Genomic DNA, 18,350 nt, shown 5'->3' on the forward strand with positions numbered 1-18,350 from the left:
ATTACCCTCTCCAGACCCCACTATGTGGAATTTTACTGGGTAGTTGTTGTCGTTGTTGTTAAACACTTATTTCGGAAAAAAGTAAAAATTTTTTGGAAAAAAGGAGAAAAAAAAATTATGTCCAAACCGGCTCTTAGTTTGATGAAAGAAAAGTACTCTCATTTTACAATTTAATTTTAATGTATATAATACAATTAAATTCTTAAAACTTGTAAAGGTTTGGGCCTACACCTTCACAATTTTAGAAGACATCAGGAAATTTTAAGGCTGTTTACTTATAAATACAATATTTTTTTCGTATATTATCGATGTGGATTCTTCTGATATCACCTGGAATGTCATAATATAGCATATAGTAATAGTGTTATAGTCAAAAATTATTGTTGTACCCTCATATGACTTAGGAGAATTTGTATTTATTTTGTGGAGTTGAGTTAAGCTCAAGATCTGTATTAGAGTCAAATTCACTCACAATCTTGATATTACTAATATTGAACCACAGGTTATGCTATTTGCGTTATAATTACATGTTTATATTATATCGTTCACACTCAAGATATTTCATATCTTTTTATCTTCTTGAGTCGAGGGTCTATCGGAAACAACATCTCTACCTCATCGAGGTAGAAGTAAGGTCTACATACACACTATCCTCCCCAGATCCCACTCGTAGAATTTTACCGTGGTCGTTATTGTTGTTATACTCAAGATATTTCGTGCTAGGGGTGTGTTGCGCGAGGGAACAAGTAGTTATCTCCTTTCTTTATTTGACCACATATATATATATATATATATATATATATATATATATATATATATATATATATATATATATATATATATACGTGGACAAATAGAATAGTAGGATTATATATAATCAAATCCTTAAGATGCCGGCGGAGGATTAAAAGCGACATAACGAAGCATGACGACGAACTGAGAATCATTCACATCTATGGACTGCATATGGTATATTGTTGAAGCTATATGATTATATTCCCACAATTAATTAATTTAGACTTGATTCTTTGGATTTTTTCAATAACTTATGCATTTTTATGTTTGTCTGAGGTACCAAGGAATTTGCCATTGCCTTCCTTCTTAGATTCCCACCTACATAGTCCACGCATGATATTTATTTCATCTTTGAGAGGATGATATGATTTTTATTGGTTTTAAATGTTATCTAAAAATCGAATATGAAAATTAATTATGATACTAACGAGATAGCACCTTTCCAAAAGAAAAGATTTTTTCTTGATAAAGAGACCTAAATCAACTAAAGAGAGCTCTTTTTGAAGATTTCTTTTGTTTAATATTATGAGGTCTACAGTCCTCACTTTCAACTAGCATTTTGAGTTTTGACCAAAATTCAATTTATACATTTGTAATATTCAAAAGTAAGATAGTACTACCCCAATAGAAAATTGGTTATGTCCAATATAATCTTGCGGTAAATACTTACCCACACCGGGTGTTACACCAAACCAATAGATACATGATATGTGTCTTGAATATGGACTTCAATTATTTAACCATGGTAAATTATATGCATCCACAATTCAACAAAAACCCACTTAACAGTTGAAAAAGCCACCAAAATACTGATAGGTGTTGTCCTGATTTTCTTACCATATTTGATTTTCCTATCTCTTGAAGGAAGGAATAACATATTTACCATAATTGAATTTTTTTTTCCTAGAAGAAAATTAAATTATAAATCTCCCATATTTGGCTAGTCTTGTTTCTTGTAGGAAAGGATTTGGACTTCTATAAATTGAGGATCCTTCCTTCTCATTCAGTAGCATTCACAATGTATCCATATGGGGTTTGAGAGTCTTGTTTAGGGGAAGAATTTTACGGGACAAGTGTTTGTGCCACTTGTGTTTGCCTCTTCATGAGGTTGTTCTCTCGGTATTTTGTACTCTTTTATATGGTGGATTGCTCATCTCCGCCCGTGGATGTTGATCAAATTGATCGAACCACATTAAATGTTTGTGTCTCTTTTGATTTATTTCTCTTTTGTTGTATGATTTATCGTTGTTCAAGGTTTCTTTACTAGCTTCTGCATGACAACTGATTATTTCGATTCTAACAAATACAAGTCTTAATTAATATTGAAATAATGGTGAGCATACAAACTTTTAAATTAATTTCTGCCCCTTCTTGTTGAAGGAGTCAATAGTCTTATAAGTTGGTCTAAGAATTAAAAATGTTGGTCTATTTTATAGGTGTTTGGTCTTGAACGCCGTCGAAAACACGGCTGTGAATGCCTCACGTAGCGACGTAAAACTTTAATTTGTTATTTAATTAAAAGTGTTGGGTGCTAAGCCCATATCGAATTGGTGTAACGTGACTAAGGTCCTTCTAAAGCTATGTAACATAATATAATGTGTGTCAAAACAGAAAGAGTACATAAAGGCAGCCCGGTACATTAAGCTCTCAATATGCGCGCAGGGGCGGATTTAGGGGGACGGAAGGGCTTCACCCGAATCCCCTTCGCCGAAAAATTACACTATACATATAAAGTAAAATCTATTTTTTATCTCTATATATCAAGTTTTGAACCCCCTTATCACAATCCAAAAATGTAGTTTAGTGATCAAGGGGGTTCAAAACCCTCATAAGGTTATAGATTCAATTCCCACTAGCTACAAAAAAGTTTTTTGAACCCTTTTGGTGGAGATCTGCCTCCGCCACTGTTAATGCTGTTTCCACAGAAAGAGTACAATTCTAAAGCATTTAGTTAAAACATAAAACGAATATATTGATGTTCTTGTCAAAATTTCTGCTCACTTATTAGTATGTTTTGAAAAGAAAAACGGTAGCAAAAGTATAAGATAAGCGATGAAGAAGATTTATTGAATTCAGATCTTCTTTCTGATGATTTTGAACGAGGCATCAATTTTAATCATTTAACAAATTCATATTATCCTTTTTAGTTGTTGTGCGAGCATGACTGCACGTACGTAGGGGTGTACAAACTGAACCGGAAAACTGCACCAAACCGAAAAATCAAACCAAACCGATTAAAAAATCCGACTAGGTTTGGTTTGATTTGTTTTGGTATTGAGTAAAAAAACCCGAACCAAACCGACATATAAATATATAGGTTTTTATATATAATTTTAAGACTTTATATAGAATTTTATTTAAAAGATGTCTAGAAATATTTGAGATCCTCTCATGGGATATAATATTTAATAGAACTATAAAGTGCATTCATTTTTATTTACTTTAAATAATAGATTGTATCACTTTCTTATTATGGTGTTATTGAAATGCGTCAATCATCTCTTTATTCTTTCATATTCATATGTCAAAATTTATTATATATTTTTCGAATTTGAAGTGTTCGATAATCTAAAATTACACAGAATATATCATTATTTAGGTATCGTACTGATTTTTATGTTTAATTATTAAATTTGATTAACCCTGAAAACGTACATCAATCAAATATTATTGGTAGACGACTAAGAAAATAAATTATTATGTGTTACTAAAAAAAAATCTCCCGCAAGATCACTTTAATAGGTCATATGTTTGTTATTTGTTTTTTAAATTTTAGTAAACATATTCACGCATCAAAATTTTATCTATAATTTCAATAATGCAAGATTGAAATAATATTTATATATTAAAAAAAATCCGAAAAATCCGATAAAACCGAACCAATCCAAACCGATATAATTGGTTTGTTTGATTTTGATAAAATCCGAACCAACCCAGTCCATGTACACCCCTAACTGCACGAGTGACTAATTCCTTAGAATATGTGGTTCCGCCAATTAATCCAATTTGGTCATCACAATCAAATGTTACACTATAGGAAGAAGAAAAACTTGATTATACAGAAACTGAAAAAATAGGAGCTTTATGTTCCAATGGTATGATTCAAAAATTAACATCATATTCGTCATTATTAAACAATAGGAAAATCAAGTAAAGTATAAAAACAACACACTTGGATTAGGAAAGCACTCAAAAAGGAGAGTTGGAGGCTGGGCGAGTGAGTGGCCGCTTACCTCCTTAATTGAAAATTTAATGCAATTAGGCTTTTTTTGTCCTACTCAATATAATAAGTAATGGATCCCTCACTTGACACACTAGTGATTAATTTTTTCAGGTAACGCTTACTCTAAATTATCTTTACATTTATTTTAGAATAAATACAACACACACGTATGCCTCTCATTGGCTGCACAAGAAGCTGTCGGTCTAAGGTGACCACTATATAGTACCAATGACCTACATAATTATCTTCTTCTCAGTATCTTCCAGAAAGATAGTTAACAAATTTCAAAGTATCGATTTCTTTTCTTTTTTTTTTAAAAAGGTATACACATTTTTGTGCATTATGGAGCTTATAGGACACCGTACAAGAAATTAAAACTGATAATGGCCAGCTGAGTGCTTTCAAACAACAACAAACCCAGCTTAATCCCATACGTAGGGTCTGGGGAGGGTGGTGTGTACGCAACCTTATCCCTATCCTACAAAGGCAGAGAGGCCGTTTCCGATAGACAATTAATGAAAATGAGTTTCCTTTAAAACAATTAATGAAAAATCAAAATGGGTTTTCTCTATTCTTTTGTGGGTGAGTGGTGGTTGTTGCAAATAAACTTTTGGTACAACAAGATGATCTTCTCACATAAGAGCAAGCTAAGAAGTAGACTTCTAAATTTCAACCTAGAAGCACAATGGAAGCATGAGAATCTTGAGTTCATCGATAAAATGTACTTACAAGATTGTGATAAACCTCAAGACCAAATAACCAAACCTTAGGTACAAGAAAAGATACTTCAGCTGCTCAAGATAGAGTCACCATTTGTAATAGGTGCCTCACTCAACTGTTGTCCAGAACTTGAACCATTAACTTCAGTGAGACCACCTGATTCGGAGACTTTTGTAATCCTCTGCAAGTCATCTGATATTTCTGAGGAACGAGATATCAGCTCATTATCGGCCAGCTTTTCTTTCTGAAACAAAGTCTTTTTAGGTTGTCTGTCGGATGGCTGCAGCTGCTTCTGCCATTGCAACTGGAGGTGGCTGGGGAGGAACCCAGGATCGCTGAACTGGTCGTGCCTCGGCTGGTGGAGCAGTAGATCCAAACTTCTGTTCGTTCACAGCTTCAATTTCTGTTATTCTGGCATTCTTGCGTTGCCACCATGGCGTTGAACTGTCTCTATTCGTCGGATTGTTTTGATACCCATAATTCAAGCCATCGCCACTCCCTTGAGATTGGAGAAGATTCCCTGAACTGTTTTGACTTTGGCCAATTTCCCAAGGCTGTTCACAACCAACATAGTAAAATCTATCACAGATTAGGCAAGAGAAAATACATCAAATAGAAAGGTCTATCACGAAGAGATAAAACCATAATTTTGTTATCCAAATCAAAGTGACCGTTGTATAAAAATCTATACAATGACGGGCATACTCCATAAACATCAAATGCAGTGATAATAACATCAGTTAAGGATCATTACTTCTGTTGCTTTAGGTTTGAGCTACAAAAAGGAAGATTTCAAGTGGAAGATGGTGTATTAGAGTTTATCATGTTGTCCAAATGCAGGCTGCACACTGACTTATAGAAAATGGAACCAGCAGGACCAAACAAATACACGCAGCAAAAAGTTAGAATTTAAGGTTAGAGGTTCAAACAAGGAATTTCTAAGTCTTATCCGCGAAAAAATGTAAATTGTATGAATCCCAATTCTGTAGGTAAAATAATGGAAAGAGAAGAGACCTTAGGCTTTGGACCAACACGAGGCTCTGGTACAGGCTGGTTAGGATTTGGTGGCTGGTCATTTATATCCTGCAACAAAAGACGTATACAGGTAAGAGCACAACAAGTTCATCAAAAACTTAAGGTTATGTCTATTGGAGAAATCAGAAGCCTGGACTCACTCGGATGTTCGAGGGCTTTTCTCCTCTTTGAATCATAGCCATGATCTACAAAATGATTGTAAAGTTAGATTAACTGATTTCCCTAACTCTTCCCAGGGAGAATCTAACATAATTTTCTAGCATCTTAATTCAGAAGAAAGCCAAACAAATTGAATGAGCTGAAAAGCCGTCGAGTTCATTTCTCCTTGTTCAACATTTCATCCCCTCCCTTGAAAGCATGGCCCTTGAAATCAAAAGGAGCAACCCCCCCCCCCCCCCCCCCCCCTCTTCTTCCTTTCAACAGAGTTTCAAAGGTAGCCAGACAGAAATATATAAATGATAAATTGATCTAGAAACTCTACATGATAGCAAAGTAAGGTTGACAGACTTTCAGATCAGTCATATTTGAACAGCAAAGTTGTATGCTACATTGGTTAAAAAGGTAAGATAGATGATGAACAAGAGAAGAGACAACTTATTAGTTTGGAAAATCAGTAATAACCCAGATGATGAGGAACTTACGTCCATATAAGATTTTGGGTGGGGTGCAACAGATGGTTCCACAGATGCAGGTGGTGACAAAGATCTCACTACAAAAAAGACCCGAATCACACAGAATCGGCATAAAAAGAACTAGTGATATAGGAGCAATCAGCAGCTAGAAATAGAAATTAGAACCTGAACGTGCATCAACATCGAGTTCTCCACTTGCATAGGATTGCTGTACCATCAAAGAATATCAGAAAGCGAAGTTTAAAAGTCAATGAGATTAATCAAAAATAAGACGCAAGTCTATCTGTAACTATACAGCTCACCCTAGAATGGGAAACCGAAATTCTTCGATCATCTTGTTGCATGGCTGGTATTCTTCCAGTAGTGCTACTTTTCCCTGAATGCACAGAAATTCCAATCAGGTACCTGGAGCTCGCTATGCATCATACCGTCCCTTTATCTTTCTTTATTTTTTGAGGTGGTTGGAGGATAAGGAATATGAAAATAGAATATTCAATCATGAATAAATGCAGGCAAAACCCTTTTCTTTGTTTCCAGTTTATCGGGACCTATGGGGCCATGGTCACTGTGATCAAGCAAATGCAGAAGTTTCCAGATTCAAATGTCTGGTCTTTTACGCTTGAGGGTCAAAACTTTTACAGAAACCACTAAAGTGATATAAACTATTACCACAGCATAAACTGCATAGAAGCCCCTCAGAATATAGCCACCATCACGAGATCTACATAGAGTGAGAGAGGAGACACATTTGAGACACTATAAATATGCACTGACACGTGCAAGCAGAAATTGGAGTGTTTAATCACATATAAATACCAAGGCCTAAAGCCAAAAAGATCTAAAGCAAAGTAGCCAAGCCTCAAAGGAAGGTAGAACCAGCAAAAGTCCCTCCCTCCCCCCTCCCTCCCTCCCCTCCCTTTATCAAGAATGACAGGCACCTATTACTCTATAATCTCAGTAAGTGAAGCTAGAAGTCTACACATCATATCCCCATATTTTCCAAAACGCATCCGCTTTAACTTGCATGAATGTTACTTCTAATAGCAATAATGGTCAAAAGGGACGTACTTTATACCTTAACCATTTCTTCCCAAATAGTAAGTGGAAAGGTAAAAGGAGAAAAAAGAGACAAAGTGGTAGCAGAAGCATGATCCGGAAGCAACTCTGTACTCACCTTCCAGATTTTGTAAGGCACTGCTCATTGATTTCATCTCTCGAACTTGGTAGTTTAACAGGTTTGTTAGCTCCTCAAAGTACCTTTTCTCTGTGGCGGACAGCAGGTTTAATCACCAAGAAGATTATTCATCGTAAATACTAATGATTGGATAAGCTTAGCATTGGTATGTACTAAAGTGCAAGGAAGATAAACTGTTTCAGCATTAACAGCAGAGAACTTTACAACACACCTTCAGTTTTAGATGCCAGCATCTCCTGACTTGCACGGGCCACATCAGCAGCAGCTGCTGCAGCTGCTTTTGCAGCAAGAGCCGCTTCTTCTGCTAAACTTGGTCTTCCCTTCACAGCGCCTTTTTCATCTTCTTCTTCCATTACAACCTTGCGAATCCAAGACTTAAACCGGGGTATAATCGTGTGCTGACAAAAGCAAATCAACATTTTAAGTGGGGTGATAGTGATGCTAGCAATATAATACATAGACTAGAAGCAACAACAACAACAACAACGACCTAGTAAAGTCCCACTAAGTGGGGTCTGGGGAGGGTAGTGTGTACGCAGACCTTACCCCTACCCGAGGCTGTTTCCGATAGACCCTCGGCTTAGGAAAAATAAAATAAGAAAACAAGTAAAGACAATTCATCAGTAACGTCAACATAGCCATAGAAATAATGACAGCATCCTAAAAACCATAAAATAGATGACAAGCAATAACCATAACCCACAACTAAGGACTAGATCTATGGGAAACAGCAAGGTTAGTGTGAACTCTACATTAACCACAAGCCTNGGAATGGAGGGGGGAAGCTCGACACCCCCCTATCCTACAACCCTAATGCTCGACCTCCAAACCTTCCTATCAAAGGCCATGTCCTCGGAAATCTGCAATCTCGCCAGGTCCTGCCTGATCACCTCTCCCCAATACTTCTTAAGCCGTCCTCTACCTCCTCTCGAACCCATTAAAGCATACTTTCCAAAGATTGATTCAGACCAAGAATTAAATCCTTGTTCGATAACATGAATATTAGAATCTAATTGAATCACAGAATGGAAGAGTCAGAACAATAGATATTCGTTACTGGGTGAGTTAAGATAATAGTCTTAAAAATTGTCCTACTTATTACAGTATGAACTATTCTCAACTGTCTTAAATAGTCAAATATATCATCATGGTCACTGCTCAATCTACCATGCAAAATGTTTCAGATATCAGAAAAACTTTACACTCAAGAGATACTCTTGATCAAATCAAATATATATGAGCTTCTTAGGCTTGATTTAGGTTTCTCAATGACCTAAAAGGTGAAATATATTTTCACAGTGACTATTCCATCCTCGCGCAAAAAGTTTCCTACATCAGAGCAAAATCACATTCAAGAGATAATTGAACAGTCAAATATCAGCTCTTACGGATTTCTAGGCTTGCTTTAGGTTTCCTTTCTATATAAGAGAAAAACACTAGTTACTTCGCTACTACAAGGTTAAACTGCCAAAAGTAAAATTTTGAACGAAAATAAAGAACTTAAACCAATTTTACAGTTTAAAACCTAATTCCATATATCTGATCAAGTAACTAAGTGTACCAAAAAGGAATTCAAGGTGCAAACCCTCAAGAAATAACTAACGCTCAACTACTACTTAACAAAAAATTCGTATGTAAGTTACCCCCATGTAGAACAAGCTTTAAGGCTACTCAAAAACCAACACTATAAGAGGAAAAGGTAAAATCGAGAAGCCTAAATGCCCTCATATTGCATTAGAAAGAAAAGCATTTAATGTTTCCACCAACTTATTGATGATCCCATAAAATAATTCATTGAATAATCCCATGGACGTGTACCATAATGATGCCAAAAACAAGGACAATCAAACAATTGAGTTTCTCTTTTGAAAAGCAATAATTGTTCACATTGAAAAGGTCGCATATCTGATACTAGTTTAAATTAAAAGGAAATAAATAGGAGGCTGCATTCATGTCCAAAGGGAAGAACTTTGAGATAAGCATGAATCTTCAGTTTTGATGGATATATAAATTTATTTGAGAGAAAGTTTAAGAAAACCATTAAGGGTCACCAATTAAGTAGAAAATTACGCAAAGAAAAGGTTTTGACTACAATATTCAATTAGTGGTCCTTCAGAAATCTCAACAGTTTGAAGATCCATCAGATCAAATCCTCAATTAGCCAATGACAGGATACATACTCGATTCTGCACATGTGGTAACAAGTGGCATGATAGATGGAAACTCTTTACCAAATATACCTTGAAAAGTAAAGCTGTACCAGCTCCTGAAGCAGCAAGTATACCTACAGCCATTACCGCATGAGTCCAGTGGAAATGAGAGAAATATCCCATTTTTGTCATGGTATTACTATGTAAAGCTGATGCAGGCAGGAGATTCTGCGATGCAGCCAGTGTTTGAGTAGTCGACGAAGATTTCACTTTCTCATCTATCATCAAGATATCAAAGCAGCAATGTCACAAGAGTATTATTATGTTCTCAAATTAGACAAAAAAAAAAAAAAAAAAACACACACACACACAACACGAAAGGTTCTTTCGAAAGAACATTATGAATCACCTTCATTTGCAGCTACTGGCTGTGTGCTAGAAACACTTGGAGAAGAATCCTGTCATTGCGAATGTTTTTGATGTACATCATAATTTTATCCGTACATGCTTCAGTAATAATTAAGCCAAGATCGAAGGTCAAACATCAGAAAGTTACCTACCGGAACTCGACGAAATGCTTCATCTATCTCCTCCTTTGTGAGCCCCTTCCTCTCAAGGAAAGAACGCCTATACATGACTGGAGATCCCCTAACTCTTGGATGTGAAAGAAACTTGACAGCATTTTGGACTTGATCCTCCCGAACTGGTTCCGAGTTTACAAATACAGAAGTTGGAGAGTCCCCTCTTGCAGCCTCAGGCTTGTAATCAAGATTATCTTTAGCAGCTGGTTGAGAAGCGGTTGCTGCAAAATCACAAACACTGAATACAATCAGTTATAAACATCATATAGCAAATAAGAGCATTCTGAGAAGAAGAATTAGTAAAGAATTGACTAAGGTGCAGCACAACAAACAGATCTCCTTCCAAAAACAACAACAAACAAACCAGTATAGTCGCACAAGTGGGGTCTAGGGAGGGTAGATAGTACGCAGACCTTACCCCTCCTACGGTGAATGTCAAGAGGTTGTTCCCAATAGACCTTCAACATAAGGAAAAACGAGAATAGAGCATTAGCAACTATAAGTAACGAGTACAAATAGATCTCCTTCCACAGATGAAAAAACTCACTTTTTTCTTGCAAGAGCTTTAAGAGCACACTATTGACACGTGTCGTAACTTTTGTCTACTTTTTCTGAAAAAAGATAGTTCTCTCCCTCTTTGCAAAAGGAAAAAGGATAAATATTCTCCAAAGCAAGACCGTAACTCCCTCTTTCCAAAACGAAAAACGAAAAACATTGTTGGTCAAAGAAACTTCATAGACCATAATTGGATATGCAAATTGCAGACATCTAAATTCAGTCAATGGTATTCGTTCCTTCCTCCCCAGATGATGAACATATGATAAACTAAGTGGATTCCCTGTGAAGGGAGGAAATGTTTATTTCAGGCAGCATGTGTAAATGGGCTCAGAATTAGGAAGCTTCACTTTTGGGTAGGATAAAGCATATTGCTCTCTTCCACATATAAAATCTTCTTCTCTATGAACACAGTAAACAACAACAGCAACAACAACCCAGTGGGATCCCACAAGTGGGACCTGGGGAGGGTAATGTGTACGCAGACTTTACCCCTACCCTCCAGGTAGGCTGTTTCCGAAGTGTTGCAACAAATGACTCTGTGTTGAGTATTAAGTGATTTCTGTTGTAGCAACGCTGCACCCTCCCTTTCAATAATTTTAATAGGAGTACCATTACTTTACTCTTGTTGCTAGCAGATTTTGTCAACAGTGTTAGGAACTGATGGAGTAGTTTACTTATGATTGCCAGAGACCTCAGACCAGTAACCAAATTATCTAGTATCTCGATATGCAAAACATCAAACCACTCTACTCATCTGGTAATTAAGTAAACACCCTCCACTAGTTGCTACTGAATTCAAGATGCCAAAAAGAAGAAGAGCCTAAAACTGATATCCAGTGTTAGCAACCTAGTGATCAATAAAGTGGGAGGAGAACCCTTAGGACCCAGGTTCAAATCTCTGGGGAGGCAGACAAAACAGGTGATCTCTTCACATTTGCTTAAGCCTTAGTGCACAGAGTTACTTGGTACATGTGCCGAGATAACAAGCACCTGGTGTAATAATCAAGGTGCGTGCAAGCTGGCCTGAACACCACGTCATCAAAAATATAAAATAATAATACTAACTGATATACACTGTCTGTCAGGGCAACATAAGATTCAGGAAAAAAGGTCCATCAAAGTTAAAACCGATAATCAAATCCATACGATGATTCAGAATTCATAGGACAAATAAATAAAATAGCAGCAACCAAGTAGCAGGTTCAAGTTCACCAAAATACTAGAGAAATCAATCAAAAAGGTAGAAGAGCAATAATTGAGATAGAAGAAGGAAAAGAAAACGTACCCTGATTTTGGGAATTGTCGTTGGGGGAAGAATCTGATTCAGTCGCCATACTCACCAACTCCTGTGAACTGAATTTTCAGGGAAATAAAGATTAAAGCCCCAAAAATTTGAAAAGAAAAAAAAAAGGAACGAATGATCGTTTTCCAATTAGTGACAGTATTGAATTATTTATAGCTATACATAGCGGAGGTGAGATTAGTAAGGCGCCGATGCCTACAATGAAAAGGATGTCAGAACTTTTTCACCTTGCATATCCTAGTATACTAGACATGCCCTGTTTGGTCTGAATGAAATTGATAGGAATATTAATGGTAAAGATTAAAACAAATCTTTTTAGATAATATGAGTCAATCTTCTTCTTTTTTTTCTTTTGCCCCCTTTTCTTTTTATCCTTTTTCGTCTCTTTTTTCTCCTGTTTGCCTTGCCATTCTACATTTTAATTTAAGTCCTGATTTTGTCAAAAAAGGAAAATATGCCGTCCTTATTCCTTACAAATTTTTCTCTTCGAGGTTGAAAATGAAAAACTTATGCCACTATAGAAAGTAGTAATTGAAATAAAGTACATATTTTCAGAAAGAAATTCTCCATATTAAATAGCCAAAGTGTACGAACAGGGGTACTCTTGGAATTGTAAATTTCTTTAGGGATAAATTGGTATTACTTCATCCATTTCTAAAGACAACTTTTCTCTCCCTCTACTCTCTAACTTTCTATTTTCAGAAGCTCTCGCTCAATCGATAAATCTGGGTTTCCATACTTGCTCAAGGTACATCCTTCTTCTCTTGACAATATCTCGTTTTATTTTTTTCAAAAGATTTTTTTTCTTAGTTCACATTGTCGTTAATTTAAGCTACTTTTTTTTTCGTTTTCTGGGTTAAAATTTGAGTTTTGCTCTTTGTTTGGTGAGTTTTGTTTCCACTTCTTTTGGTGGGATCTGTTAGTTTTTTTAATGTTTTTTGGGTAGTTCTTATTGAATTTTCTACATGCATGTCAGTAATTTGGTCTGATTTACTCCTGCATATTTGGAAATACATATTTAAAACTTTATTTCAGTAATGCATTTGGTTCAAGTTCTGAATTATTCTGTCCGAATTGACCCAAGTTTTTTTGCCATGGACAAGTCGATATATCTGTAGTGTTTGTACTATGTGTTTCACCTCTAATAAGCAAACATGTTCTTTTTGTTTGTGTTTTTATTTCCAAATTTGTAAGAAAGATATTCTTTATCTGCTGCAAAGGGGAAAAATGGTTTTTTGCTTGATGGGATTATTGAACATTTAGATGATATATTTTAGTTAGAACAGACAGAGGGTAATAGTGTGAAATTCAAGAAATTGATAGGTTGATATGGGTCTATTCAACAAAAATAGTTTTTCTTATTTTAAAATTTAAAAAACTCTTCTTGGAGTAGAGAAAAATGTTTATCTTAATTGAAATTTGTTTAGTTTTTTGATGTATACAAGTTTGATCATACCATAGGTATGGGATGTGAAAAGATGCTAACTTATTTGATAGCGTTTATCTACTTTCGGACTCAATTCTACTGCAAAAGATTGGTATGTGGTATATTAGAATGTGCATGATCCGTATCAAATTGCTTTACAGACTACACATGACAAACTCTCTGTGTTGAATCCAAAAGGTATATCATTTACTGGACTACATTGGTGAACACTATGCGTGCGTTATTTGATTGCATATGTTTCATTTGCTGTTTGCTAATATTAGTCTAACTTTGTGTTAACACGAAAATAGTAAATATAATGTATAGTTTTTTCAGAATCAAACAGAATTATAAATATTACTCTAACGAAGTAATAAACTATTTGGAACAGAAATGCTCACAAACGAAGATATTGTGTTGCGTAGACTACAAAAGACTAAGGAACAACGACTTGCTGCTAGAAATTCGCGACGTCGCACTAGATATGCGCAAATGACACCCGAGAGAAAACAATCATTTTTGTTGCAACTGCAAGCTAAAAGAGATGAATCAAAAAGGCGGCGACTTTCTCATCTTTCAAGTAATGCACCATTTTCGATGGAAATTGATACTCAACCTCAAATACGAAGCGCTCTTCCAATTGTTGATCCTCCGGTAGCTTCTGAAGAAGGTTAGAAAAGTGTATTGCTGTTAGCTTCTGAGTGATGTGGTATGTGTATATATATATAGGTATTCTTTGGTGCAGAAAAATCTACAATCATTAAAGTTACTTTATCTTTCATTTATTAGGTCATGATTCTGCAGCTACAAATATACCAATTATTGTCGACGAAGAAAATAATATGAATGATCGCAGCTCCATCCTTGAAATCCGTGAGTCCAAAATTAATACTTCAAATATTCCAACTATAAATATTCCAGTGTCAGGATCAGGATCAACATCAGGTGCATTCGGAAAAGTTTTAACTCCAGCAGTTACTGCAGATAGAGGTATGTATCTATCTGCTAAGCCAATAATCTCATAATCTCATATTACTATCTCTTTCTTTTATTAGTTTGAGCTTAATTGGAGCTTATAATTTGATACAAGCTCAACCTTGATGATTTTCTATGAATTTAAGAAGGAAAAAGAATTTGAAAAGTTTCTTTTTTCTCCAGAAGTGTTTTCCTTAAAACATAAAATTGGGTTCCTGATATTTAATATTTGAAGGAAGATCAAAAATAAAAAGAAAATATTAGATGGAAGATAACCACTACCAATCAAAGTAGTAGTTTGTTCCAGCTTCCTAAGCTATCGAGTTGACGACTCCCACCTTCATATTCAAATGTGGTAATCAATCGGGTTTTTTTAAATTAAATCTTTTGAGACCTGAACTGTTGAGTGGAGCTAGGTTAACTTGCAGCGCTATTGCTTATATATCCTGCGTATTTCTTTTAGCCCTGTTAGTAGCATGGTTAATCTTGTCATCATTTGCAGGAGCCTCTGCTGCAGCAGTCCAACCGTTTGTTGGGACCAATACTCAACAACCTAATGGAATGCCTGACGATAAATTACATTCCATCACCACACCTAAGCGGAGTCCTGCACTACCATTTAAGAAGAACTCCAATCTTTGGAAAGTATTCGAATCTATGAATGAATTTGCAAAACTTCCACATTTTTCACCCTTGGCACAATATGAGGAGGAGAAACGAGAAGAAGCAGCTTTACAACAGATGATAAAGTATGTTCTTATCGTTGAGAAGATACCAGAGTTAGCAATTGCTGAACTTAGTAATTCAACTCTTATCAATAACATGCTTGCATCTTTCAAGGAGTTGGAGGAGTATGGATTTGATGTAATGCCTATTAAACGTCATTTGAATGATTTGCTGTTGGAGAACGAGAAGAAAGCTCAGCTTCGAGGCAAGTTGGAAGAAGTAGAGGTCAGAATCAGAAATCACAATCTTAAGAAAACAAAAACTGAAAATGAGATTGACAGGATTGCTATGAAGATAAAGGATTTAGAGAAAGAACTTAAGTCAGCCAAGGAAGAATATATTATAGCCAAGAACGTGAAAGAGACAAAGGATGGCGATATCATGGTATTGAGATCTGAAAGGGGTGTCGTTTGTGATGACATTCATCATCTCCAGCTTGATAACGAAAGAATAGTAGCTTCAATGAGCAAACCTAGTATTTGTTTATAAATGAGCAAATACAATTCCAGTTTTTGTAAATTCTGAATTTCATTTCCCCCCTCCAACTTTGATTTAAACATCAAACACCTTCCCCAAAATGGTTCAAGCAACAACTAGCAGGCTACATAGAAGTGTTGATCCGCTATATAGAAGTGTATAAGTACGTCCCTAGGTAGAAGTATGGAGATAAAAAGTTGAAGAAAATTCAACTCAACTGAGAAGAGATTGACCTATCAAAGTGTATAGAAACAGATACGGGACATGGCTAAAATAAAAAATATAAATTACCTAATCCAAAAGTACATTTATCCTAATCTCTAAATTAAAAGCAAATTCTATCGCCAAAGAGTTGTTAGTTTGGACAATTGCTTTGTCTAGAACTAAGTCATTGTAGTCTATTACGTATTGAGGGATAAGCACCGGCCTCTCTAACCAAAATGACTTATTTCATCATTATTGTGTAAATGTGTCCAGACGACATTAGATCTAATTCTCTTTCAATTATTTTTGGATGTACAGGAAGGAAACCCTTTATCTAAAACATCCTTCTAATGTGGGGTGAACAAGGTATTTTAATGCAGGGCCAGATTTAAGATTTAAATTCTATGGGTTCAAGCTTTAAAGTTTTTAGAATTAAACCTATTATATTTTCATATCTACTATTTTTATAATTGTAATAAATTTTGTATAGAAATTTTTACTCCGCGTCGAAAGTTATGGGTTCAGTTGAACCTATAACTAGCACACTACATCCGCCCCTGCACACATGGTTCAGGGAAGGGACGCACCTCAAGGGGTGTGATATAAACAGTCTACTCTAAGCCTGGCATGTGGGCCGGTCCAGGCCCGGGACCTCGACCCATGTGTGCTTCTGGGCCTAAACGGTCCTTAACCGTATAAGCCCGGGACCGTGGAGGTGGGCCGGTCTTTCACAAAGAGACCGCAAGACCGGGACCGTTTGAGACCGCGACCGGACCAGTCCTTGGCGGGCCTAAACGGTCCCTACGGTCAGATTTTTTTTAAAAAAAAATTTGCCCGTTTGGGCATCTAAAAAGTAGTCGTTTGGAGCGGACCAATTTACGATGTCTCCGTCGCTGACGTTCGTCAAGCAGGCCACGTGGATTGGCCAGGGTCTTCTTCGACTAATGAGACCTCGATCTCGAAGCCTTCGAAGTATCTTTTTGATAGGTGCCTCTATTTGTATGGGGAATTCGCTGCTGATAGATCTCGCCCAGTGTCCCCCTCCTTCCCCCGTCGCCTTCCGACCCGCGGGAGTATACAATGACAATGTCGGGCACTCTGCCAAAATAGCCATTTACCCCCCCCCNAATAGCCATTTAACCCCTCCCCCCCCCCCAACTTTGTTTTAACCCCAAATTTTTATAATTACACTTTTTTCCTATTTTCAACATACCCCCTTATTCTTTCATTTTTCTGACAAAATCATCAATCTCTCTCTAATTTTCTTCTATAATTGCTTACTTTATTGTAACAATTTGTGAAAAAATTGTGAAGTTGGTGAATTGAAGTCTTCAAGTCTACAATGATAATCAATTTTCAATAAGTTGGTCGTCAATTGGGTAAACTCGTTCCAACTCATAATTTTTAATATTATAGTTTTGTTTGTTTTATTTATTTTCTATTATTTAATTAATTACGATGGCTTCCTTAAAAATTTTGGTTAAAATAAGGAAAAATCCAAGAGTGGCGAATCTAGTGGCCAATTTGTTCCTCCTCCACTGCCCCCCCGCTCCCCGACCCAAACCCCATATGCTTCCTACACCTGCTATTCTTGATAGCGGTAATAGTTTATTACAATTTACTGAGAGTCAATTTTGCCATAATGATAGTGCTGATGAACAATTAAACCATGAATTAATGAATGCTCTTTATTCTAATTCAACTATTGATGAAAATGATGATGAGGAAATAGATTTTGATGAAACGCAATCGGATGACGATACACCCAATAGTCCTACTCTTGAAGTTAACCCAACTAGTGATAATCCAAATGATGCCCCGTCTTGTTTGGCCATTTCTTACTCAACTATTTATGGTGTTGCTGCCTTGTTAAATCCTACTATAAAATTAGGAGGTCCTCAATTTTGGTATGAAATTGTTTATAATGGTTTAACACTTGAAGAAGAGGAGTTGTCTAAACTTCCGGAAGCAATAGCCTCAATTAAAATAAATTCAAACTATTTATAATGCTTATCAAGTTGCATTAGATTAAGCTAGACCAAATGTTCCAACTCCTTCTTCTTCTCATTCACAATCATCTAAAAGAACTGCAGAATAAGAGCACTTAGTGCTTGGGCGGGGTTCAGGGGTTCTCAAGGTTCTACTACTAGTGATTTTTCACAACTAAATGAGCTTGAAGTTTATTTGTCACAAGGAATTGAGGAAGTGAATCCCGACGGCTCCTTTAATATTTTGAAATGGTGGAAGAAAAATAAAAATACTTTCCGGTTCTTTCAGGGATGGCCCGAGACATTTTAGCTATTCAAACTTCAATAGTGGTAGCGCTTTCAGTCAACATTTTAACTATTGA

At 36.1% G+C, this 18,350-nt stretch overlaps 1 protein-coding gene and 1 pseudogene across 2 annotated transcripts; one reads left to right on the forward strand and one right to left on the reverse strand.

Annotated features, from left to right (window-relative positions):
* Positions 1 to 4,530: 4,530 nt before the first annotated feature.
* LOC109238977 lies at positions 4,531 to 12,686 on the reverse strand (annotated as a pseudogene). Its single transcript, XR_002069831.1, has 13 exons — positions 12,420 to 12,686; positions 12,175 to 12,242; positions 10,311 to 10,552; positions 10,160 to 10,208; positions 9,841 to 10,028; positions 7,812 to 7,998; positions 7,580 to 7,669; positions 6,708 to 6,781; positions 6,571 to 6,613; positions 6,415 to 6,482; positions 5,914 to 5,958; positions 5,753 to 5,821; positions 4,531 to 5,292 (listed from the first exon to the last, which is right to left on the reverse strand). The product of XR_002069831.1 is annotated as a peroxisomal membrane protein PEX14-like (transcript).
* A 143-nt stretch (positions 12,687 to 12,829) lies between these two features.
* Positions 12,830 to 15,891, forward strand: LOC109238978. Its single transcript, XM_019405477.1, has 4 exons — positions 12,830 to 12,940; positions 14,044 to 14,288; positions 14,408 to 14,608; positions 15,096 to 15,891. The coding sequence occupies exons 2-4, from the start codon at positions 14,111 to 14,113 to the stop codon at positions 15,806 to 15,808; spliced, it is 1,092 nt and encodes a 363-aa protein (XP_019261022.1). The 5' UTR covers positions 12,830 to 12,940; positions 14,044 to 14,110; the 3' UTR covers positions 15,809 to 15,891.
* Positions 15,892 to 18,350: the final 2,459 nt, after the last annotated feature.

Source organism: Nicotiana attenuata, unplaced genomic scaffold (genome assembly GCF_001879085.1).
Source record: "Nicotiana attenuata strain UT unplaced genomic scaffold, NIATTr2, whole genome shotgun sequence".
Classification (NCBI taxonomy): Eukaryota; Viridiplantae; Streptophyta; class Magnoliopsida; order Solanales; family Solanaceae; genus Nicotiana; species Nicotiana attenuata.